The sequence below is a fragment of the Thrips palmi genome, unplaced genomic scaffold (genome assembly GCF_012932325.1).
Source record: "Thrips palmi isolate BJ-2018 unplaced genomic scaffold, TpBJ-2018v1 HiC_scaffold_15, whole genome shotgun sequence".
In the NCBI taxonomy this organism is placed as follows: Eukaryota; Metazoa; Arthropoda; class Insecta; order Thysanoptera; family Thripidae; genus Thrips; species Thrips palmi.
The window spans coordinates 9,126,034-9,151,552 of record NW_023144624.1 but is presented as its reverse complement, the minus strand read 5'-3'; the positions used below and the strand labels follow the sequence as shown (position 1 = coordinate 9,151,552).

General features: G+C 63.5%; 1 protein-coding gene and 1 non-coding gene across 2 annotated transcripts in view; one reads left to right on the top strand and one right to left on the bottom strand.

Moving 5' to 3' along the window:
• LOC117641188 (atrial natriuretic peptide receptor 1) overlaps positions 1-25,519 on the top strand; it is a 91,744-nt gene that overhangs the window by 41,865 nt on the left and 24,360 nt on the right. The window contains 6 exon segments of the mRNA XM_034378333.1: positions 1,488-1,605; positions 1,715-1,864; positions 2,253-2,429; positions 2,528-2,690; positions 2,819-2,868; positions 2,870-2,981. Coding sequence (XP_034234224.1) covers positions 1,488-1,605; positions 1,715-1,864; positions 2,253-2,429; positions 2,528-2,690; positions 2,819-2,868; positions 2,870-2,981 — 770 coding nt within the window.
• Positions 3,416-3,488, bottom strand: Trnak-cuu. The gene has a single exon. It is a non-coding gene; the product is annotated as a tRNA-Lys (tRNA).

The following is a 25,519-nucleotide window of genomic DNA, read 5'->3' as shown; positions in this document are numbered from 1 at the left end:
GAAGCAGGCCAAGTGTCAGGACTGCCAGGCGATCATGCTCAGCCGATTTGGCGACCAAGCTGGCCCCGTGCTGGCCCGGTGCTGGCCCGGTGCTGGCCCGGTGCTGGCCCGGTGCTGGCCCAGTGCTGGCCTTGTGTCACCTCCCTGATCCTCATGAATGTTCCAGGGACGCCGGCCGATGGCGGCTTAAGTGGGGCCGTCGCCAGGGCCGGCCGGGCCGCCATGGCGGACCAGGCACTGTAGGACTCGAGGGGGTGAGTCAGGGGGAACACTGGAGCACGGGCTGGGTTTGCCCGCCAGGTCGCCGCGGCCCGCCTGTCTGCCTGCCTGCCTGCCTGTCTGTCCGCACGCACGCCGGCGCACGCCAGTCCGCGCTCATTTCGCGCGGCTTTTGCATGAGCACTTGCCTGCGTAAATCCCTGGCGAGGCGGGCAGCGCGGGCGGGCAAGGGGTGGGTAGGGGTGGCCGCCGTGACGGCGAAACGGGGAAAACCAGCCCGGCGGCTGTGGCTCCGTAGTGTCGAGTCCGCCTGGAGTCCGCCTGGAGTCGGCCGGAGTGCAGGAGTTTGAGGCGGCCAGGGACCTGGCCTGGGACCTGGCCCCGCCGGACAGCCCCTAACGTGGCGCTGCTCCGCCTGGCGTTTGCACAAGGCCTTGGCTCGTCCACACGTTACGGCCAAGACCTCGGGGGCAAACAAGCGGGCTCTGCGGAGCTTGCGCGGCTTGCACCACCAGAAAACACACTCAGCAAAGAGGCTGGCGGCCTGTATTCCGGCTGTGTGATTAACATACGTCAAGATTAGTGCGAGGAAGGCGGGGACGGACGGCCGGGGAGGGGGGCGGAGTAGGCTCCACGAGCCTGGGCCGCGTGGGCCATTCCATTTGCACACCTCGCCGCGAGGTCCTTCGGATGGCCCTACATCTGAATAAGTCCCCCTCCTCCGGCCTGCCCTGCGCCACGCCTGCGCCACGCCTGCGCCAGGTGTCATGGTGGTGCTGTACTATGACGCACCACGGCGGGCAGCGTTATCAAGCGGACTCTATCTCGAGAAGATCCTAAATCCATGCAATTGGGGTGCATTTTTTAAAGTTTTCGAAAATAGTTAAAGTGTTTCCTCTGAGCGGTGCGTCTCGGAGCGGGCGCCGGCAGCGACTGAGTCCTTGGTGGGGACGAGTTGGGCCCGGAGCAGTCCGTATCGATTTTCCGTCCCCTCCCTTCCTGGTTCCGCCCGCACTCTGTCCTTACGCCTCCTCTCTCTCCGTCCCTCTCTCTCTCTCCCTCTCTCTCTCCGTCTTTGTCGAGCCCTTTCGCATTCCCTTTGTCCTGCAGGCAGTGGCACAGGCCGGCGGCCCTAGAGTATGAAAAGATTGTGGAGGAGGGGGGGGGGGGGTGCGAGTGTCCCGTATGTTCGCGCGCGCCTTTCCTGAACCCTCTTTATTCATCTTCCTCCGACTCACCATGTTTTCTTTCCTCTCTTTCGGTTGCAGACATTACAAGCTAGAGGCTGAAATCGCGTCCATGACATGGAGAGTTTGTGCCTGTGATATTAAGTTCCCGAACAAGTCCTACAACAAGATGGGCATGAACAGGCGAGGCAGCCAAGTCGTAAGTCGCTTTGGGACAGTTAATTAATTAGTAGATGCCTCGCCGTGCTTCGGACTGCTTTGGTTTGGAAGTCTTCTCTCCTCCCGACACGCTTGTTTGCTTGTTTCAGACTCTGTATTCCGAGGACGGCGTCAGCCTGTTCGAGGGCAACCGTCAGGTCTTCGTGCCCACCGCCATGTACAAGGGCTCCAAGGTGGCCGTCAAGGCGATCGCCGACAAGGTGGAGCTCAGCAGAACACTCCTCCTCGAACTGAAGAGGGTCAGTAAGAGAAAATCAAAACGAACTCGTCTTTTTTTCTTCTGCTTATTTTCTCCCTCGACAAAATGAAGATGATGACCGTGCAATATATTTTGCACGGCTAGGTTTACTTGAAGTGACATACGCGACTACGCCGATTGCCCGAATGACTGGATGCAGTTGAGTTTCCTCCCCGGGGAGAGGCATCGGCAAGCCGCAGCGGGCCGCCTGCGGCTGGCTGGCTGGCTGGCCGGGGCAGGCCCCGCCAGGCCCCGCGCGGGGTCGTCTCGCCGCCGGCGCGCGGCGAGCGCCCACCGACCGGGGCCTCGGCAACCCGGCGCGCGCTGCAGCGTCACGCAGCGGCACGCGCCGCCAGCCTTAACTTTGGTCTCCTCCTGTCTGTCCCCAGTTAAAAGACATCCACCACGACCACCTGGCGCGCTTCTACGGCGCGTGCCTGGACCCGCCCATGCCGTGCGTGCTCATCGAGTACTGCCCCAAGGGCTCTCTGCAGGACATCCTGGAGAACGACCAATTCAAGCTGGACTCCATGTTCCGCTACAGCCTCATGCACGACATCATCAAGGTGCGTCCCGGGACGAGTCTGTGTGCTGGAGCGCTGGAGGCCCCGAGTAGCGAGGGCTGCGGGAATGAGAGAGGGAACTAACGCTTGTCTCCGCGCAGGGCATGTCGTACCTGCACAGCAGCGAGGTCAAGTCCCACGGCAACCTCAAGTCGTCCAACTGCGTGGTGGACAGCCGCTTCGTGCTCAAGATCACCGACTTCGGCATCCACCGGTTGCGGGAGGTGTGCCGGGAGGAGGAGGACTCGCACGCGTACTGGAGGCGTGAGTACTTTGCCGCTGGAACTACTCCACGCGCCGCGCCGCGGGGTAGCGCTGCGACCCTCGCGGGCAGCGCTACCCCGCGCGCCCAGAGACTCTAGCTGACGGCCTGGCGGCGTGGGGTGTCGCAGGGAAACTGTGGACGGCGCCGGAGCTACTCCGGATGGGCCCGGACGCGCTGCTCGGACGGCACGCAGAAGGGGGACGTGTTCTCGTTCGCCATCATCGTCCACGAGATCGTCACCAGGGAGGGGCCGTGGTCCGGCATCCAGGACCCGGACATGTCGCCGTACGGTGAGTCGAGAATCGACGGATTCGGAATGGGATGTCCAGGAGCTCACAGAGTGACACGGAGGACACGGCCACAGACAGCTTCGTGCATTATTCCTCCGCGAACCATTCAGTGACTCTTGTGATGACATCAAATGAATAAAATAAATAACTTGAACTTAGGAATTCCAGAAAATGAATGAATGAATGAATGAATGAATGAACGAATGAATGAATGAATGAATGAATGAATGAATGAATGAAGAACGAATGAATAATGAATGAATGAATGAATGAATGAATGAATGAATGAATGAATGAATGAATGAATGAATGAATGAATATTAATCAAGAAGAAAAACAGATAAACAAGCTATCAATCCAGCCAGCAATGCGCATTTTATGTGAGAAACCCTACAAAATCCCGTCGTCGATGACTTTCTCAACTACAAAAGAAACGCCCAACGTGGGGCTCGAACCCACGACCCTGGGATTAAGAGTCCCATGCTCTACCGACTGAGCTAGCCGGGCGACGATGTTTCTTAATGGAGGCGATGTGGTTTTGAATTGGATGGTGCGGCCAGGCAACGCGCTGCCGCGCTCCCGCTCGGCGTGCGGTCGGCGCGGAAGGGGTCCCCGCGGAACACCTGGCCGGTCCGTCCGGCCGCAGCGCGGGAAGGGGAGGAAAGGGGGTGGAGGGGGAAGGATGCTGCCGGAGGGAGCGCGGCGAGCTGATTCTCGTTCGCCCTCCTCCACTACACCGTCCACCTGGACTGGCCTGGACGGGCAGGCCGTTGCGTGTCGCGTCGTTGGCGCGGTCCTAAATCCCCGAAAACGAGACGACTGCGCCGTTAGTAACGGAGCGGGGAAAGCACGCGCGCGTCGCCGGGGAAGGGGGCGTCAAGCCTACGGCCGCCACGCCGTGCCGCGCCGCGTGACGGCTGTTCTTGCTATGAGCTCGCCGGAGGGGTCCTCGGGGTCCTCCAGGAAGGGTTGTGCGGGTTATTAGAGAAATCCAGGGGGTGGGGTGGAGCGGAAGCAGCCCCGCGCCGGCACTGCAAGGGGCGCCCTTTCGCACATGAAGGCACGCCGAGGCACGCCCATCCTGTCGCGTCCGTCTTCCCAATCCTTGCTTTCCTTCGCGTCTCCTCCTTCCGCCTCCTCGCCGTGTCCACAGTGGGCCGGAGGACCGGTGGAGGCGGCCAAAGTCCTGGAGTTGTTTTGAGCTCCTCTGAGTCGCTTAATAGGACTCGAATCGAACGCGTGGCCCCCGCCAATGGATTGCTCTTCGAACGAGGAATCCATTGATGGGGTCACACGTTCGGTTCGAGTCCTGTTTAGCGAGTCTGGAGCTCGAAACGCGTTTAGAGTTTTGGCCGCCGGCGCCGCTCTTCTGGCCCACTGCGGTGTCCCTGCCTCACCCTTGCCTCCCTTCCCGACCCCTTCGCGTCCTGCCCGCGATCCCCGACGTCGCCGATGTCCCTCCTGACGGACTCGCCGACCAAGATGAACGACAAGGTGCGTCCCGCAAGGACACGACGGGACGTAACTTATTGAGGACCGGCCGGCCGCACTGGCCGAGTAATCTGCTTAACGGCCTCGAGGAGGAGGAGAGGGGGGCCTTGCCAGGGCTTGCCCAGCGCCGTAAAGCGGACCGCACATGTCACAAGTCCACTTTGGCGCCGTCGCGAAATGTCTTCCCCGCCGCGCCCCACCCCGCCCCGCCCCGCCGCGCCCCGCCCCGCCCCGCCCCGCCCCCCCCCCCGCCCCCCCCGCCCCCGCGCGCGGCCCTCAGTGCCCCTCTTCGCGCTTCGCCCCGAGCTGCCTTTGACTGCTGGTGGGTGCTCTCTCTGGATGCGGGGTAGTGCGGTTGTTTGCCGGTCTGCTCCTCGCCCCCGTGGCCCCCCTCCCCCCTCGCCCGCCGCGTGTGACGTGGCGAGGCTCAGTGGCACGGCCTTCTTCTGGCCGGGGCCGCTTTGCCAGGGTACACATGTCCCCACGACAAGACGGCGCGCTGAGAACAAAAACAAACAACAACAGAAGGCAAGCCCGGTTTGAATTTTTCAAGTTTTCTTTCCGCGGCGCGGTCTCGCGGTGCGCTGCAGCAGCCCGCAAACACCCGCAACGCTGGTGGTGGCAATCTGGACGAGGACAAGTGGCGCGCGGCCCCTGGGGCTCGCCCTGGGGGCTGCCGTGCCGCCGAAGACCGCTTTCGGCGTTCCGTCTCGCTCGCACCCATGGGGCGTGCCGTACGGGTGCGAGGGAGACGGCGGCGACAAAGGCGGCCCTCTGCGGGCTGTTGTTGTCCGTGGGAGTCGCCGTGTTTGCCCTGCCCTCCGACGACGCCACGGACGCCGGCTCCGAGTAGTCTGCCGTCGCTCTGTCTCGCTCGCACCCGCACCCCGTCAGCACGCGACAGAGACAGCGACGAAACGGCCCCTCGGAGTCGGTCTGCTGGCCCAGCAGCCACACTTTGACACACAGAGGAAAGGGGTCACTTACGCCTCTGCCCGGCAGCCCCAGGGCAGCCCCTCGGGCGGGCGCGCGGTCCCGGGCCACGCCACGCACTCCCCCACGCTGCCCCCGCTCGGCTCGGCTTGGCTTGTCCGCCGGAACCGGGTGGAACTGGGGGCCACTTTGCGGAGCGCGAGGGGAACGGGAACAGAGGCGGGGACCGACTGCAGCTGGCGATAAAACGAAACGAAAGCTGCAGCGGGAGCGCGGCCTGGGATGGGCCAGGCCGGCCAGGACCAGGGCCTCGTGCACCTGCCTGTCGTTCCGGGTCCCCGGTGTCCGAGTGTCCGAGTGTGGGGGACTCAGGGAGGCACCGCCGTGGCATCCCCCGACACGCTTTTGCCCATTCGGCCTGGGGGTAGTCACCCAAAAAAAGTCCGTGCACCCAAACGGGTGGTAAACAACTGGAGATAATCAGTGCAGGTCTAGTTGGTAATCTTAGTATGAAAACATTCCTCCAGTTAAGTATTCGCGCATATTCGTATTCTGTGTACGGTACGAGAAAACAACGAGTGAGTAGCCCCTCGATTGGGTCCTTTCTGCCCTGCCCGCCTCGGCGCCTGACCCGCCTCCCGCTTTTTTCCGCTGCCCAGGGATATTCTTTTTTTTCCGCAGTGAGGGCGAGGATTGTGGACAGAGGCGCCTCCGCCTTGCCCTGCCTGCCGCCCCCGCGCCCGGTGGCCGGATCGAATTGCCGTGAGCTGTGTTTGCCCAACTCATCAGTCCATGTCGCACCGTGTCAGCTTTCCTTTTTTTTTATTTCGGTTATTTTCATATTTTTAGCGGCCTGTTTATGTGTCCGCCGGCCCGCTGCAGCCCGCTGATGGTATTGGGAGGAAGGGTTGAGGGTTCGCGTCGCAGTCGAGGCGCCCCACTGCCCTGCAGGCGGGCCACTGCGCGGCACTGCGTTAGCTTCGCGTCCAGCCGTTCTGCACCAGTTGCTTTCCCGACCGCAGCGTTCCGCTCCCTTCCGTTCCGTTCCCCGTTGGGCTTCGTCTTTTCCCCCTTCGGGTGGGACGCTGGTTCGGCGGCAGGCTTCGCGGTCAGGCCGAGGGTGGCTGCCGCGGGGATCTCGCGTGAGCCGCGCCTGGCCGCCTGGCCGGCACGGGTGGGCGCGAGTGATTGATCATTGAGTGAACCGGTGGAGCAGGGCGGCAGGGCGGCCGGCCCAGCCCGGCAAGGCCCGGCACTGCGAGGACGCGGGCCAAGGGGACGAGGGTGTCATCGGCAATAGGCTCGTCAGCTGGCCCCCTGGCCGCGCCGCCACGCCACGCGGCCCAACCCAACCCCGGCGCCGGCGTAGCTGGCGTAGCGCCCCTCCAGCACGGCCAGCCAGCCCCCAGCGCAGGACTCGGGGTGGCATGCGGGGTTGGGTTGCCCCGCGGCGGGGCACAGTGCGCGCTGAGCGCCCAGCCCGGACGGAACGGAGTGGGAGCGAAGCGAGGCCAGCACGGCGCCACAGCCCACGGCGAAGACCGCACCGGCACGTCATGGACCGGGGATGAGCGCCGAGCGACCCGAGCACGCCGAGCACGCCGACGAGGACCAGGCCATGGAGCAGCACAGCCAGGCGGGGGTGCCGGCGGGGGTGCAGCCGCCAGACCAAGTGCTCAAGACCGTCATCGAGGTGCAGGACGACGACGCGCAGGATGTCAAGGCCGTGACGCAGGTGACGGTGACACTGCCGCCGGCGGACGTGGCCGACAAGCCGGAGCCAGACGGCGACGCTTCGCCCCGCGACCCCGGCGCCGACGGCGACCCTCGGCAGCGGAAGTCATCCACGTCGTCCACGTCCTCGCTGGGCGACGGGCGCGGCGCGTGGGGCCTGGGCACGTCCTGGTGGGAGGAGCGGTCGCGGTCTGTGACCCCCAGCGGCGGCGTCGGCGGCGTGCACTGTCTGGACGTGCCGCCGACGGGGGGCTGGGCGGCGCGACGATGGTCTGGCGGCGAGTCGCCGTCCCCGCGGGGCGCGCTCAGCCCGCTGCTGGAACTGCGGCGCCCGCACTGCACGCTCAACTGCTCCACGTGCAACACCATCTTGGAGGAGAAGTACCGCCACACGCGTTCCCGGCGGGCGTCCTTCGTCAACCAAGCAGGCAAGTCCGGCGAGTCCGCGGCGACGGACGTGGCGACGTCGCCCGGTAATCTCAAATCGGGCGTCGTGACGCAGGGGCGGGGAGGGGTAGGGCGGGCCGGGGCGGGGTGGGCAATTATTCTGCCGCTGGCTTGCTAATGAGCACACCACTACAGTGTTGTCGCAAGGGCCCCACCGCGGGGCGGGCGGGGCGGGGCGCGAGGCCAGCGGGGGCGTGGCGCGTGCGTGTCGTGGCGACGGGCAGGCCATGGCGGCCACGGCGGCCAAGGCGTGGCGCCAGCGAGATAGCAAGATACAGGTGGGCCCATGAATGGGGCACACCGCTCACTGGGGCGCGTCGATGCCTGCCGACTGGCAGGGCCACACGGCCAGGGCCGCCAGACGGGCCGGGCCGGGCCGGGCCGCCTCGCTGGGGCACTGGGACACCGCGGACAGGACACCGCCAGCCTTGCCGAGTGGCGCACGTTGTGGGCGGTGGTGCTGCGGCGACGTAATTAAAAGGCAGGAAGGAGACTGATTATTCCGGGCGGGAGGCCTCCCTCTCTCTCGCACTCGCGGCGCGTCCCCGATTGGTGCGAGAGAGACAGACCGACGGGACGACCTTCCCGTCGGAATGAACCCGCAGCCCCAGCAAGCAGAAAGCAGCAAGGTGTAGGTAGGGTCCATCCCGCACCACCCGTCTCCACTCCAGCAGCAGACTGAGTCGTTTTCGTCGCTCTGTCTCGCTCGCACCCATGGGGCGTCAGGTTGCGAGGGAGACAGAGCGTCGACTCTCGGAATCAGTCTACAGTCCGGTACGGTCCGGCAGGCCATGGCCCTGGAGGCCCTGGAGTCGCTCCAGGCCGCTCCTGCCCAGCCCCTGGAGGCCCTGGAGTCGCTCCAGGCCGCTCCTGCCCAGCCCCTGGAGGCCCCGCTGTGCGCCGTGCGGCGCCGTGCGGCGCCGTGCGGGGGAGGGGGTGCTACGCCACGGCGGCCCCTAGTTCCCCAGGGACTCTTGGCGTGGTTCGTGGAATAATTTAGCGGCCCATTGAAAAATCCGGAAACTTAAATTATGTGGTGACCCTTGTCCAACTCGGCACAAAGTAGGAGTGCGCAGAGGCGCTAGTGGCGGCCCGAGAGTGGATCCATTCCGTGGCTAAGGAGGCCTCTGCGGCGGATGCTAAAAAGAGAAATGGAAGAAGGTAAAAGACCGCGGGAAATAAATGGCTGTTGTCGTGCATTTTTCCTTATAATAAGGGGCCGGTGGAGGGGAGTGTCGGCTTGTTGGCGACCATTGGCGAGCCACCTGTTTCCTGTCTCCTGACCTGTGGCGCACGCCCCGACGCGCCACGCAGCGAGTTGCGAGCGGAGTCCAAAGTCCAAAACTGGGTTAATCTCGCCTATTCTTTATTATTACTCCCAGTTCTTTGTCGGCAAGTCTTCCCAGGCCTGGCCACTGGGCCTGGCGGGCCGCGAACGCCAGACAAAGGGAAAATGCCCCATTGTCTGGTGGGCACGAAGATGGAAAGAAGCCCGTGCTGCTTCCACCTTTCATCCTTATTACGCGAGATACCTCGGGGATACCGCACCGCGCACGGCGTGGCGCGGCGTGGCGCGGCGCGACGGACCGCCCCGAACCGCCCCACGCACTTTTGGCCGCGCTCACCCCGTCGGCCCCGCCCAGGGAACGCTGTCTTGGAAACAAGACATTTTTTTGCGCTGGTATCCCGGTGAAGCAATGTTTCAATCAAACTTGCGTCGGTTTGACGATATTGCTTTCAACCTAAATGATGTTTGTCTTTACCATATTATCGACGCAAGAAGAGAGCTCCGGGTGCGCGGGCAGAGCAGTAGTGCGCGTGCGTTGGTGCGTGTGCGTGACGCGGCGGGCCGTGGGTGTGTTGTGAGAGTTTGGCAGCAGACGAGTGGGGAAAAGGTCGCCATAACACACGCGTCTGTGAAGTGGCAATACGATTAGGCCGTTGCCATGGTTACGGCGTGGTGCGGGTAACGTCCCCATTCCGGCCGTGCCGCCATCTGGTTGCTATGGCTACCTCCTCGGCGTGCGAATAATATCTCTGTTTCCCGCGCGTTGGCGTTCCGCGCCGCCAGCAGCGCCACACAGTGGACCAGAAGACAGCGGTGGAGGCGGCTAAAACTTCAGACGCGTTTTGAGCTCCAGAGTCGCTTAACAGGACTCGAACCGAACGTGTGACCCCACCAATGGATTGCTCTTCGAAAGAGGAATCCATTGGTGGGGTCACACGTTCGGTTCGAGTTCCATTTAGCGACTCTGGAGCTCAAAACGCGTCTGGAGTTTTGGCCTCCGGCGCCGCTCTTCTGGCCCACTGTTCGACGGCCGTTCGCACGCAACATTGTTGAGAGACGCGCCCGTTAGTCCGCCAGCCCGTTGATACGCGGCGGTTGCTTTCGCCGCGCCCTTTAAAGGGCTGGGGGAGGAAGGGGGCCTTGGGGGGCCCAGGATGTCGATTGCATCCAGAGACCTTCGGAACATTCTCCTCCTTCAAGTTTGCGGGGATTTGCATGGCCCGGCCGTGCCTGCGAGGAAGGAGGAAAAATGGCGGAGGGGGAGTGAGTGGAAAGGGGGGGGGGGGAGGGGGGGCGGCCGGGAGGCACAAGTTGGCGCAGATTTAGGGATAAAATTGGACAAGGGCGGGGGTCAAAAAGGGACTGAAATGGCCTGAACTCCGGCGCACATGCACAACCACACACTCGCGCGCGCTCTCTCACACACACAGCCAGGGTGAGGCGCCAGGAGAATAAAGTAGGTGCCATCGGCAAACGAGGCGGCGTGCCTCAGGCGTGCCTCCGACAGGGACAGATCGTTATCAGGGCGAGAGAATAACTTCGGGGCGTCCCCGCCCGTCCCCGTTTAACCACCTGGCTTTTCAGATTTCTGGGCCGAGGCTCGGGCCGAGGGGCGAAGGGGCTGAGTGAGGAGGTCCGGGCTGCCCCCGGTGGGGCCTCCGCCAGCCCCTCGCCGTGGCCGCAGGCCGCAGGGGCCCTTGGGCTGCCTTGCCGCGGCCTGACACCTCCAAGCGGCCGTCCTGTCTCGTTAGGCGTCCAAGTCAAAGTACACTCGGAAGGCGGGTCGGGCCGGCCTCCTGCATTCGTTCTGGTTCCGGCCAGTTCCCGCCCCCGGGAAGGACGGGAACGTCTCCTTGCGACTCATTTAAATTTCTTCCCGACGAGCTCTTTGGCAGTCCCCGGTCAAAGTTTGGCGGGGCGCGGGAAAACAAGGAAAGTCGCAGAGTGCCACTCCCGGCGGTCACCTCGTTTGGTCGGACCCATCCCCATTTGGGCGCAACTGTTTGGGGTGTCTGGTGTCGCGATCCCTTGAGCAGCGGGCAGCAGCCCTGCGGAATGGAACCTGTTTTTGCGCGTGGAATGTGCCTGACAAGTCGCACCAAAAAAAATGTTGACTATAAATCAGACGCTAATATGACGAGATGGCCGGGCGGGCTGTCCTGCGCGCGGCCCTGCGCGCGGCCCTTCGTTAGGTTGCCGCCACGCTGCCGCCAGTGTCGTTGGCCAGCGGGAAAGTCGCTTAGTCAGGGACGATTGAGTCGCGTTGTCTTCCGCGGCGTGTCCGCGGGCCGCACCGCACGGCGGACCCGTTTTTACGCAACACTCCCCCCGCGGCGGCGCGGCGGCGAGGTTTATTCTCGAAGCCAGCCTGACCTTTTATTCAACCTTGTTTATGGGCGGTGGCGGCCTGGCCGGGCGTGGCCCTTTCAGCTTCCAGGCGCCGTGCAATGTTTGCATGTTTTCGTTTCCTTTTCTGTGTCGAAGGCAGACCGCCGCGCTCGCTTTGAGGAACAATGCCAGAGAGTGCTGCAGCGGATGCAATTTCTCACAGCCACATCAAAGGGGAGCTGCAGAGGCACGGCCCGGCACGGCCACGGCCTGCAGGGGGTGCTCCAAAGTGCGCACGGCGTGCACGCGCCGCCAATAAGGGGCAAGGACGCGGCGCTCCGGGCGGGGCGGGATGGGGCGGGGCGGGGCGGGCCGAAGCGGAGCGCCGAAGCACCCAGAAATAGTTTGCTACAGGTATCGCAGTGGGCGGGCGGGGCGCGCGTTCCAACGGCCCTCCACGGGGCTGGTTATTAGAGACGGCGTCGGTTCGCCCGGTTCGCCCCATCCGCGGCCGGTGAAGTACACTCTCCGCCCGAAGTGCAGCCTCCCTTCTCCTCCCACCAGACAAGCGGTGCGTTGTTGACAAAACGGCGACGGCCTTGGATGGGGCTGTACGAGTGTGCGCGGGGCTCGAGTTCGTTTCGGCGCGACAACTTTCTACGACGGGGAGGGGGATATTCTTTCCAGCCTACCTGTCTGCCCCGGTCGCTCGGAGGGGAAATGGTGCAACTTTGGGGCCGTGACTGCGGCCTGGAATTTGAGCGTGTCCGAGCGAGGCGGGGTGGGCGGGCGGGCGGGGCGGGGCGGGGCGGGGCGGGGCGGGGCCGGACCGACGCGCTGTTTACCTTCCCCGCGCTAACCCGGTTTGCTGCTGCAGGTCAAATGTTTGAGCATGTAGTGAGTACCCGGGTGGGAAAATAAAATCCCGTCTCTGTGTGGATCCCTGGACCTGCCCCGGGTTTGCTTTGCACGGCACCGAGCTGCACCGCGCCAGAGGCGGGTCCCTGGCCTAGCTTGCCCAGCTTTAGCTAGCGGCCCAGCCCAGCTTTGTCTAGCTGGCCCTTGCGTCCAGCACGCACTCGAAACCTGGCCAAGTGACACTAGCGGCTGTTTCTGCAAAGCCATTGAAAGCGTCCTTGGATGTCGTAGATGGCGACAATGGCAGGGGACCTCGCTGCATAATCCGTTTAATCCGCGAGGGAGGAGGAGCGCCGAGCAGCGCGAAGAATGAGGAAGCGAGAGGCTGCGGGGCGGGGCGGCGCGGCGGCCCTGGGCGGCAATGATAGTGCGTCAAGCAAGGTCAGGTCCAATTGTCTCGGCGCTATTGTTTCTACGAGGCGACGTCGAACGAGGCCGCAGCCACCCTCAGCCACACGTCTGTCCCGGCCTGCTGGCGGGGCCTGCTGGCGGGGCCTGCTGCTGTGGCCTGGGGGCTTGGCGCTGGCCCGCCCCGACCCGACCCGACCGAGTCTCTCCGATTAAAAGAGACTCCCTGCATGGGTCGCGGCGGTAAGGCGCTGGCGACCGTAATCGAATGAGGCGAGGCCAAGCAGCTCTAGGCGGCGGTGCGGGGCGGGGCGAGGTGGAGCGGGCGTCTAGTTAAATGTACCTCGGTGTCGGAAACGAGCCGCACTTGGAGACCGAATCGCCTCGGCCGGGGCCGCCTGGCGTGGGGTTTCTTTCAGCGTGCTGCAGCGGCGGCTAAATCACCCCGACTCGGACTGAAAGGAGGACCGAAGGCGGCGACGCACGAAGCTGCACGAAGCGTTCGACCTGCCGGTAATTTGATCGTCCCGGAGGAGCGGGTGTGCGCAGTGCGCGGTGGGGCTGACTGCAGCGCCCACCGGAACCACCCGGAACCACACTGTGCGCAGGGACCCGTGCGGACGGGCTTCGCCGCTTCGCGCGAGGCGTCCTTTTCAGAGCTTCCTTCCCGAAAAGGACTCAAATCGAACAGCACCGATTGGTCTCTCAGGAAGCGAGACCGCTGGCGGCATCGTGTGTCGGAACCGAATCCAGTGTGCGCCCTGTCCCACCGTCTTGCGGGTCTTGTGGGTCACGGCACTGCGGGGTGGGGAGCAGGGCAGTAATTCGCCGAGCCTGATGGAGCTCTCACCGTGTTGGCTGGCTCCGGACGGCGCCTCCGCCGCTCTGTCTCTCTCGCACTCGTGGGCCGCTTCGGAGGCGTGCGAGGTAGACGCGAGCACCGTTCGGAGTGCGCCTTGTTCATCCCGGTTCATCGCGGCGCCGTCGAGACGGCCGATGACATTCATCCATCAGGCATCGCTAACTTGAGGGGCTCCGCTCCGCTTCACGTGTGTGCTCCCTTATGAGTTATGCATGGCCAACTTGGTTCACGGCAGCGCGGCAGCGCGGCTCCGGGGCGCACTGGGACCCTGGCGCCGAGGCAGGTTCCGAGCATCGCCGTGTCTCTCTCGCGCACCTGCGGAACGCCCCAAGAGTGCGAGAGAGACACGGCGGCGAAAGCGTTGCTCGGCGCGGCCACCGAGGTGGGCGGGGCGGGGCGCCCCCGCGTCCCGCACACAGAGCGATTTAATTTCGGGACAACAGGCGCTTCCCTGCCCGCCGTCCCGAAGTGCCCAAGTCCCGCCTGTCTGCCGACGTGGGCGGAGCGCGGCGGAGCGCCCAGCCCGGCCCGGCCGCTGTGCGGCATATGTGTGCGCTTAATGATTGAGTTTCCGAGTTGTTCCCAAACAGGCATACAACTCAGGATGCGAATTGCTCCGCGGGCCGTTCAAGCGACTGGAGCCAACGCCGCCAGCCAGGCAGGCGGCCAGACAGTGAGCCACTCAGACACGAGCTTGCTCTGTGCCTCAGGAGTGCTGTCCGTGCGTATGCGTAGTTCCCCACCTGCCTTATTGCAGCACGGTGCTAGGCCGGTCTTGCTGACGCAGGTTCGGACAGCCGCTGCGAGGGACGGGCTGCGGGGAAAAGAGACAAGGCAAAGTGAACACGAAAAACAAGAAAACGCCAGAGGGCCGTGTCGTCTAGATGCGGCACTATGTAAAACGGAGCCTTGGCTCTGCCCACGGCTCTGCCGTCCTGGCTGTCCCGGTGTCGGGGAGGGGGAGGACGGGACCAGGACGGGGCGACGCAAAGGGCCCGGGGGCGCTGTCCCGTGACCGTTAGCCTCTGTCCCGTCAGCTTGCAGTGCAGGGCTGGTGCCTCGCCCCACTGGCCGCGCCGGGGCCGCGCCAGGCCCCCCTGCTGGTCGTGCTCGCTGTCATCCTCTCCATATTTCTTCCGTGCAGCCCGATGCCGCTGCTTTTTGTCCCGAGCACGCTCGTTGCTTACTGTCGTTTAGAGCACCGCAACGAGCGTGCGCACGAACCTAGCCTTGGCCGCGCCAAGCTCGGTGTGCTCCACGTCGAGCTCGGTGTGCTCCACGTCGAGCTCGGTGTGCTCCACGTCGAGCTCGGTGTGCTCCACGTCGAGCTCGGTGTGCTCCACGTCGAGCTCGGTGTGCTCCACGTCGAGCTCGGTGTGCTCCACGTCGAGCTCGGTGTGCTCCACGTCGAGCTCGGTGTGCTCCACGTCGAGCTCGGTGTGCTCCACGTCGGGCTCGGTGCAGCCCGCATGCTCGCGGCGGGCTGGAACGGGTGGCGGCTGGGAATCGGCAAAGCCCGCTCCTCTTGAAGGGGCTGGCGGTGACGGCGCTTTGAGTCCGAGCAGCACGCCGCCACTGCGGCTCGTCTCGGCGTTACGAGGCGGTGCTGGCGGTGCTGGGGCCGAGCCAGCTGGGCCCGGCCGGGGCCGCGGCGAACATAAGCAAGGATTGAATCGGGGGAACGGGAGTGGCGACAACAAGCAGGCAGGGACAGCGCGCCCGCCACGCCACGCCGCCCGACAGGGCCGTTGGAACGGCAGGTGCTTCCGAAGAAGAAGAAAAACGGAGGCCGGCCGAGGGGCTGTCATATTTCACACTTCTCTCTTTTGTCTTCCTCGACGCGTTAACATTCTTCCCCCTGAAAAATTCCGGCAATATGTCTCAGTAATGCGTTCCCGGGGGTTCCTTTACTTTTTTCTCGCTTACGCCACCGCGGGACTCCGCCTTCTATAAAATAATAAATTTTGCCCGTAGTAGTGCGCGAGTGCTGAAAGTGTAATTACTTGGTGGGGGGTTCTGTTTTATTTTTTCTCCGGCGAGGAGGCGCGAGTATTGAACCCTTGGCTGCCAGACCGGGCCCCGTCGAGAAGGCATTAGTTTGCGCATAAAAATGATGAATACCGCCCTCATCCCTTGCTCGCTGGCATGGGGAGGGGGGGCGGGGCTCTTGCTTGCAGCCGTGTCATCCGTTTGTACCGACTTTGGTCGAGAGTCGGAAGGTACGAAGGTTGCGGCGACACACGGTGAACTGTTTACTTCTGAAATCGAGTTGAGGGCCGCGGCCTTGGCCAAGGCCTTGGCCGCCGAATTGGCAACCTCCCCGAAGTGCTGCTACCTCCCAAGCACTTTCACCTTGGCACCGGCGCGAACCGACAGACAGACAGACAGACAGACAGACAGACAGATTCTTGGCGTCTCTGGGGCCGCGCTGGGCCCGCCCGGAGGGAGCCCAGCCCACATGCAGGGGCAGGACATGCGGCCGATCGGATTGCACTCTTTAGTGCCGCCATTAAATTACTCCCCCCCCCCTCACCTGGAGACTGATAAGCCCCCCTCCTCCAATGGCACCCCGGGGCCCTCAAGCCGGGCGCGCTTCCGGCCCTGCCGGCCTCCCCTCCGGAGTGCCTTTTCCAACCGGCCAGGGCTCTCCCCCAAGGTTTTGAGGTTCGCCTTGAGTTCCCGACCGGCAGCGGTTCGCTCCGGTTGACTGGCTGTCCCCTCCCGCCCCTCCCCTCCCCCGGTCACTCCAACAATGTCAACCCAACTGGGATGTGCCCTGAGGGGGCCCGTGGGTGTGGGGCCGTGCCGGCCGTGCTGCCGCCGTGGGGGCGGGGGCGGGGGCGTTTGTGGTTGCGCAGGGAAGTGTCCCGATCAGAGGAAGCTAGGGGCTCGGCCAGCGCTTCAGCCGATGCCTCAGTCAGCGCGGTCTCAGTCTGAGTGGGAATCTTTGCGGACTGTTCGTGGGGCGGGGCGGGGCGAGACGGAACGAGGCCGCCCGTGGCGTGTTGTGCCGCGAACTCAATTAATCTTGCAGCCCACCTAACCCTGGCCTGCCCTAAGCCGAGACAGTGTTGTAGGGGCCCGAATTCCTCGCCGAAATTGTGCCCCCCTCCTCCACCGTCTTGTCGATGCGTGACGCGGTCCAATCCCACGCCCCGCAGCGCTGTGTCCTCATCATTTTGTTTCCTTTATCGGTTCCGGGCTTCTAAACGCCTGAATTATGTTTCTCAAGCGCCCACATTTTTTTTTTGTGCTCTTTTTTTGTTGTTCTCTCTGCCGCGTTCGTGACTCTCGGGATGAGCTCGAGCCGAGGCCGAGCCCTGCTCCAGGTCCGGCTGTTCCCGTTCCCACCTTTCGCACTCGGCTTACGGCTGCAACTCGAGCAACGCAGGCCGGGGCGCGGCGGCGCGGCGGCAGCGCAGCAGAGGCAGTGCGACACCCCTTAACGTGTTTCCCCCTTTTTTTGCGCATAAAAGTTGCACCGTCCCTTGTACGCTCAAGGGGGTTCTTATTTCCCGCTCAGGCTCAAAGGATTCGTATATTGGCCACCTGTGGGACTCCAGGACCGGCAAGCCAGCCAGTGTATATGGCCAGATGAGAGAGAACTCCCGGAAACCAGCTCGGCCTCTCCGGACTCTAGGCCGTCCGCCTCTAAGAGGGGTTCTCGGCGTGCTTTTTGTTGTCCTCTGCGGCCCGCAGTGCCCGGTAGTGCCCGGCACTGCAACCTCAGACCTCAGGTCACTCTCCGAAGGCAACTCTTGTTTTTGCCTCGGGGCGGCCTTGAGACGCCACGTGGAGTCTGGAATCGCACCCGTCCGCGCATTTCTCCTCCCCTTCTTCTTCTTCTTCTTCTTCTTCTTCTTCTTCTTCTTCTTCTTCTTCTTCTTCTTCTTCTTCTTCTTCTTCTTCTTCTTCTTCTTCTTCTCCTCCTCCTCCTCTTTTTCCGGCCGAGCGGTGCGGGCGGTGCCGGTGACAGGCGCGTTCACGCCGCTACATGCCCCTCCGTCGCTCGCCCGGACTGCCATGCCGCCGCCGCCGGAAAGGTTCTCCGGCCTTAATTCGGCATTTGCATGTTATTCGTCCGAGTTTTCCCGCCTTGATTACGAGCAAACAATTTCTCCGCCACTGGACTGGATTTTGTTTTTCTGGTCCGCGGGGTCCTCGGGGCGTCTCGCGGGAGGCGAGAAGAAGGCCGTGGCGTTGCCCCTCCGCGCCGGTGCTTAGAATGCAGGCAGGCGCTGGTTGACGACTCGGCCGTGACCGCGCGGTGCTGCCTGGCTGGCTGCCTGGCTGGCTGCCTGGCTGGGCGCGCCGGGACTGGCAGAGCTGGCAGCCAGGCGCGGCCACAAGGGCAGAAAAGGGAGCAGCGACCCTCGGCGTGGTCATACCTGGCGGACGGCCGGTCCTCCACTGAATTAGGGGGCTCGGGACGGGCAGTCGCGATGCCCCGGTCAGTCGGTCACGGAGTAATCCGGCGGGAAAGGGCGGCCGCCGTTGGAAAAAGAGGCGCGGGAAGGCTTTTAGGGCGCCCTCTCATGACCGAGCAACTGGAAAATCAGCGAAAAGCCTGACACGTGTGAGTCTGTGTGCGAGTGTGTGTGCGAGTGTGTGTGGGAGAGAAGTGAGAGCAAACCGAAGAGCGATGAAAGAGCCACCCGATCCACTGGCTGGCTGGCCCGCCGACTCCCCCGGGCCGAGGCCGAGACCAAAGCGTGGGAACACATTTCTCCATTTTTCATGAAGTCGGTGTACATAACCTTGACCATTCGCCCCCGGGGTGTGTTTGCCTGCCGGTGAGGCATTAGTGCCACAGCTTCCTTTTCATTCCTTTTCGCTCAAGGGCTTTATTAGCATCTTATACAAAGCAGGGCGCTTTCACCGTCATTTGCCACGCTATATTACCTCTGTGTGTGTGGCCGGGGGGGAAGGGGGCGTGTGTGTGCATGCGTGGGTGCTGGTGTTGTGTGTGTGTGTGTGAGTGTGTTTGTGTGCGCACGCGCTCCGTTCTCCTTTCTCAGAGAGCCCGAGACGGGTAGGGCGGTAAGGCAGTCGCCGTGTCGCTGTGCGCAATTAGCAAATGAAGCTTTCTCTGGGAGAGGTAGGTGCCGCGCCTGGCTGCGCAAAGCCGCACTCCGTCAGTGTTTGAACTCGGGCCGGCCGAGTTGAGTGAATTACCTAATTCGGTGGCGCCGCTTTACTGACTCCCGGAGACGGTGTGTCCTCGCCCGCCAGCGAGCGTTTTTGCAAGCAGCTCGGGAAAACTAAAACTAGGACGGCGTTGCATTTCAAAAGTGGTGGCTTTTTTCCCGGGCGTGGTGCGGGGTGCGCGGCGACCAGCAAGTCAGCAGTGAGATATATTGCTGCGCCTCGCCTGCCTCCCACCGCCGCCTCTCTTTCCTCGATGCAAGACGCAGTCGTGTCACCTGTCGCGGCCGGAAACGGGACAGGCAGTGGGGAAGGCCCGCAGGCCGCGCAGGCCAGGACAGAGAGCAGTATGAAAGTCGCGGAAAATGGTCGGCGATGTTTAAAATATGGTGTCCCGGCCGTGCCACCCTCAAGCCCTCAAGGAAGGCTTTGCGCGGTGAATCTTTGATGCGTCCAGGCCTCGGTGCCGTGCCTTGTGCCGAGTCCGGCCGGGGGTCAGGTCGGTCAGGTTGCGCATGGGCCGTCCTTGTTATGTAAATATTGAATGCGTCGCCCGCCCTGGGGACCTCCAGGACCTGGCCCAGGACCTGGCCCAGGACCTGGCCCAGGACTCCACCCGGCCGGACCCACGACCCCCATGGAATTGGTGTCCGGCCCTCCTGGAGCCGGCCCTGCCGCTGCGGTGCCCGGTGGAGCCCGGTGGAGCCCGGCGAGGCCGCGCCGCTGGACCCTCCTCCCTCCCTCTCTCTCGCACCCACAGGGCGTCCGGGGGGCGCGGCTCATTGTGCTGATGGCGCCCCACCGGGACTGACTCTGTCCGTCTCGCTCGCACTCACCCCCTCGCCCGGTCCGCCCCGCCCGCGCCGTCCCGCTCCACATCTGTGTCACGAGATTGCGGACGTTGTGCGGCCTGCGCGGTGGCCGGGTCGCCGGTTCAACGCTGCCCGGTCGCGTTTCTGTGGCGCGGGACGTGCAAAATGGAGGTCCGGCCGCGGTGTGGCAGTAGCTTCGTTAGCCAGCGCGAGAGAGAAAGTGTTTGTGTAGGTGTGTAATGTGTGTGTGAGTGTTGGCGCGCGCCATGCCCGCCCCGTTGGTTCTTTCGCGCCGTTTTCCTGCCATTACCCATAGTTAATTCAATAACAGCGCGCCCTCCGCCCGGCGCTTCCTGTGCAAGCTTAGCGCACGAGAATATTCAAGATCGCCCTTAAAAAGTTGAAAACTCGGAGGCGCGCGTCGCTTTGTTTGTGCCGAGTTCGACCGGCATCGCGAAGCTTGATGAACACTTTTGCGCGCCGCCCACCTTCGACGGCAAACAGCTAGTAATTAGCAAGCTGCTTTTTTTTACACATTTTTTTAAAAGTCCATCTTTGTCCCTCGTCCGTGTTTTTCTTCTTTTCGCTTTCCGCGCTGTCGGCTGTTTTGTCGCGACCCCCTCCCCCTGCCGGAACGAGGCTGTCCAGGCGGCAAGTTTGCAGTCCCCTCCATTCCAATGAGGAAGGCGATCCGTGCTATCGCTGTCTCTGCCCCGCTTCCTTCCTCTTCTGGTGTCTCGATGTCGTGCCGCGCCCCCGGCCCCGCCATGGGCCCCGCCGTCGTCGGCCCCGCCGCGCCGACGACGACGTTTCGGCATTTTATTTCCGGAAACGTCGTTGTGGAAAAACCTAATGCCATAGCGATGGGATTGCCCCTCCGGGGATCGAACCCGCGCCAACCGCGTGACCGACCGGTTTAAGAGGGCTCCTCGTTCTCCTCCTTATTGGTCCGCCAGCTTTCCCCACAGCGGCATCACGTGATTTGTGCACAGCGTCGGTTTCGTCGCTCTGTCTCTCTCGCTCCCATAGAGAACGCCCTGTAAGTGTAAGAGAGAGACAGAGCCACGAAAGCGACTCTCGGTTCCAGCCTGGCGCCCTTCACCTTGCGGCCCTTGCGGCCCTTTGCGGGGTGGGACACCTCCACTCGGTCACGCGGCCACGCGGCCGTGGTTTTAATGAGTGGACCGCTCTGCTGCCCCTCTTCGGCCGCGCCGCGCCGTGCCGCGCCGCGCCGTGCCGAGCCGCGCTCCGGGACAAAGTCGCCAAAGTTGTAGTGGAAACAATTTGGTGCAGGACTTCCTTTACGAGCGCGCCGTTTGCCGGGCGCGACCACTCCGCCTCCACACCGCCACCCCACCACGTACGCGCGGCTCGGCGCGGCGCGGCCTGGAAACGCCAGGAAAGCACCGCGTCGGCGGCCGTGAGGCTCTCTCGCCCTGCCGCCCCGCCAGCGACCCGCCGCCGCCTCCATCAGGACCCTGTTTTCGGTGCAATTAGGGCCGGGATGTAACTATCGGGCTTTGGGGAGAGGGAGGGAGGAGCCAGAGAGAGAGAGAGAGAGAGAGAGAGAGAGAGAGAGAGAGAGAGAGAGAGAGAGAGAGAGAGAGAGAGAAGGCGGCTGGACGTGAAAGCTGCCCGCTTACACAGACCAGGCCCAGCCAGGCCTCTCGCCTCTCGCCGGCCGCCCGGTAATTGAATCAAAGCAGGGGATGGTCCGAGGTCCATGGTCCATAGTCCACGGTCCGGTCCCGCGGATTTGGCAGGTGCGAGCCAGCGGCCCAGCGGCCAGCGCCATTGGCGGCACACTGTGTGCGGCGCACTGTTTGCCGCGCGCAGAGGCGCCCCGACCGACCGGGCCTGACCGGGCCCCACGGCAACGTGCCTCGGGCCGCGCCGGACGGACCGGGCCGGACCAGGACGGACACAGAGCCGCGCTCGTTCGCGGAAAATCGGGGGCGACCGTGTCATTTCGTGCTCCTTTTGTGAACAAACACAGGCGCGCATACACACGCACGCACGCACGCGTCGCCTGTGATTCGCGAACAGGCACGCAGCAGTGTCCAGGCTGCTGATGCCGTGTGCCAAAAACGTGAAAAAAAACGGAAACACGGCGCGAATTTTTAAAAAAAATCGACGGCTCAGATGAAAAAAATCGTTTAGTCGCCTTTATTTAGGTCAGAAAAAAACTGACTGACATATTATTTATTCCTGGGACAAAAAATAGCAGTGCCCGTTGCGGTGTTTGTTCTTCATTCTGAGCGTGACCCACGATTGACCGCCTCAGCCAGCAGCGGCCTCAGTGTCCGCTGGCGTTTCCAAAATAAATTAAAATGAGCCGTGCGGTGGCCGGTGGCGTGCAGCCCCGCCCCGCCTCGCCCCACCGCCCCTGGATTTGCCGCCACCGGTAAAGCCTGATAAATCACCCGGTCCGGCCCACCGCGGCCGTGGAGGCCATGAAGGCCATGAATCATGTGAAATCAAGTGCCGGGATGGATATTGCCGGAAATTCCGCGAGCTTTCCTTTTCTTCTTGTCCGCCTCCGCCGTTCTCAGGTCCTCGCGCCGCGCCTGCAAAGCGATGCGACTGGTGGTGGAAAAAAGGGAGGATGATGCGGGGATATTCGGCGCTGCGCGGCGCGGCACTGCGGGCCAGAACACTGGTAGAGGCGGCCAAAACTCCAGACGCGTTTTGATCTACACAGTTGCTGAATGGGACTCGAACCGAACGTGTGACTCCACCATTGGATGGCTCTCCGAACGAGGAACCCATAGGTGCGGTTCGAGTCCTTTTTAGCGACTGTGGAGCTCAAAACGCGTGTGGAGTTTTGGCCGCCTCCATCGGTCTTCTGGCCCACTGTGCGCGGTCACGCGGCCGAAAGCAAGTCGGGTCAGTAAACCTGATTGATCGGGCCACGGGGCCGCGGGGCGGCGGTTCTAAACTTAGTTCAAGTCGTGCCGTCTGAAGGTCAGGGCCCGGACAGTAACTGGCGGGGTCATGACCCACTAGGAGCCCCCGTCGCCCCATCCAATGGGGTCGCCTTGTGCCTCCACTGGAAACACGCCCTGGGTTTTGCGCGGCGCAGCGCTCGTGCTCGTTGCGGTGGCCGGAGCGCCCGCGGATCGCCGGGTAGGCAGCCCTCCCGCGCCGCTGGCCCGCGGGACGGCCTACCCGGCGCGGCGCTCTGCCTGCTGCTGTGCCTGCTGCTCTGCCTCAGCGCTGCAACACGGTACGGCCGCCGCCCTTTCTCTGTCGCACTCGCGCTCACTGTGCGCCCCGCAGTGGTGCGAGAGAGACAGAGCGACGACACACCGCGGCTCTCTAATTGTCCCAAAAAGCGGCGCGCAATAACCTTGCTTCCTTTTTGGCGCCGTAATGGGTGGCCGTTTTTGTCCCGCTGATGATGCCGCGCCGCGTCCACGGCCTCGGCACGCCTCTGGCACGCCTCTGGCGGACAGGCCTCCGTCACGACCACGGCCAGGGCCTCGGCTCGGCCTCGGCTCGGCCTCGGCGCCGAATCGCATTATTTGATGTGGCGGTAATGGATTCCGAATGGAACAATACGCGGTCATTTATTACCCGCACTTTGTGACCCGCTGACGGCCGGGTTGATCTCGAGCGAGGCGGGCCCGCTACCTTGCCCGCCACGCCCCGCCACGCCCCGCCCCACCCTCTACGGTGTTTTGCGGTGGTGGGGGTGAGGCAGCCCCATTCGTCTCTCTCAGCGGCCCTGACAAAGATGCGATGCTATCGTCGACGTTCGGCCCGTTCGGCCCGTTCGGCAGCGAGCGATGCCGTCCCGTCCGTCCGTCCCCCGATCCATTGGCCGCCGAACGGGCAGCCCGACGACTGGCCTGCAGCCTGGCCTGCAGCCTGGCCTGCAGCCTGGCCTGCAGCCTGGCCTGCAGCCTGGCCTGGCCTGCAGCCGTGGCCTGCAGCCTGGCCTGCAGCGCCTGCAGCCTGGCCTGCAGCCTGGCCTGCAGCCTGGCCTGCAGCCTGGCCTGCAGCCTGGCCTGCAGCCTGGCCTGCAGCCTGGCCTGCAGCCTGGCCTGCAGCCTGGCCTGCAGCCTGGCCTGCAGCCTGGCCTGCAGCCTGGCCTGCAGCCTGGCCTGCAGCCTGGCCTGCAGCCTGGCCTGCAGCCTGGCCTGCAGCCTGGCCTGCAGCCTGGCCTGCAGCTCGGCGAAGGGAACTCGGCGGGACAGGCCGAGCCCGCATTTCGCTGTGCTAGTACGGGCCTTCTCGTCAAACTGAAGTATGCGTGGTCGAACGGAAGAGAGAACGTGGTTGACTCTTTACATAGAACCAACCTGAAGTATTTCGCTAATTTTTGTCTTTCATCTACTTGACTGGCATGCTGTACAAAAGGTTGTAACGTGGAATGCACACTCTGATGCGTCTGTGGTGTCGTGGGGCAGGATGGTCGCTAATTAGAGTCCTATTTTTGCCATTCCTACTTTCTTAACGCAAGCCTGCCAAGCAGACGACAAAAAGAGCAACCTGCCGGTGCACCCTACGCCTACTTCATTTTCCAGTGTCGGGCCGAAGAGAGTAAATCGGCCTCGGGGAGTTGATCCACGTTTCCGCGGCTCGGAGGAGAACTTGGCGCGGCCTCTGCCTCTCGCCCTTGCCCTCGCCCTTTGACCGTGACTTTGGGCGTAATATTCGGTCCCGCATTGACTCTGCGGCCCCACAAATCAGGCAGTTACTCTCGAGAAATAGCAATTTGGCTCGGCGCGGCCCGCCTGCCCGGGCCCGGCGTGGCTTATTACAATACACCCATTGTGCGGGCCTGGTCCTGGCCTAGGCCACTCCGGCCGCGCCAGGCCGCGCCGCCCTCGCATGCAGCCAGCCTCAGCCTCGCCTTCCGGGGCTCGGCGGGGGCCTCGAAGGAGCAGCCTCCCCTTAGGGCTTCAATTCGAGTTCGGGTGGCTGAGCTGCGCTGAGCTGCCTGGATATATATTAGGCGGAAGCCAACAAGCCAACTCAGCCATGCGATGGGAAACCAAAGTTTGGTCGCTCCACCGCCCGCGGCGGGGCGGGGCAGGGCCGGGGCGCCGTGCGAAGTCGCCGCGGCCTTTAAAACGGCCCCCTTTTCAGCCGTGACCCATTTAGTCGAACTAGAAAATCAGGCTGGACCTTCCTGATTGCGCACTAAGTACTCATGAGTGTTCACACACTAACACACACACACACACCACGCGGGCGCACTCACGTGCTGACGTCATGGCTGGATAATGAAGTGAATTAGCGCACGCAGTTTGGCGACAGAAGGGCAGCCTTAATGATTCGCAGACCTAATCTGGTCTGTCTGTCTGTCTGTGTGCCTTTCGTCTGTCTGTGTGCCATCCGTCCGTCTGTCGGCCTGCTGCCTGCCTGTCCGCCCGGCCCGACCCCCCCCCCCCCCCCAACCCGCACGCGGTGAAGAAAGCCGTTTTGCAGAGCGAATCAAAAAGGCGAGCTCCTTTCTGACCAGCGAATTGGTCATTACGGTCGGAAACGGGCGTGGCAGTCCTTTTGTGCAAGTGCGCCCCGCCCCGCCCCGCCCCGCCCCACCCCGCCCCGCCGCACTGCACGCCTTATTACATCTTCTCCCCGAGCCCCTCCGGGCGGGTGCTGATGTGATGAGAGCGGATCGAGGCCAGGCCGGGCCGGGCCGGGCCGGGGGCAGGCTGCCTGCGCTGCGCCGCTCTTTGCCGGCCTTTACTTTCCAATAATGTCGTGGAATTTCGATTTCAATCTCGGCCGGAAATGTGAAAAAAGGGAAGAAGGTTGTGCTGCTTCATCTTCTCGGCGGACTCAGTTTGCGGGGGCCGAGCCTGGAGTGGACTCGCCTCTTACCAGGACCTGCCGACCTACCTGCGGGGCATGGCCGGGCATGCCTGTGCTGCACCCCGTGCTGCCCCGCTACATGCCCGCGGGGAGTGTGTCCCCGCAGACAGTGCTTTTAAGCAGGCCCTCCACCAGCGCGCTGTACTCGACGCCCTGCCATGCAGCTCCACGGCCCCCGGCTGGTTTGCCCTAGCCAGTGCACAGTGGGGCCACAAGACCGGCGGAGACAGTCGAAACTCTAGGCGCGGTTTGAGCCCCAGAGTCGCTAATAGGACTCGAACCGAACTTGTGACCCCACCGATGGATTCCTCGTTCGGAGAGGAATCCATTGTTGGGGTCAAACGTTTGGTTCGAGTCCCATTTAGCGACTCCGGAGCTCAAAACTTGTCCGGAATTTTGACCGCCT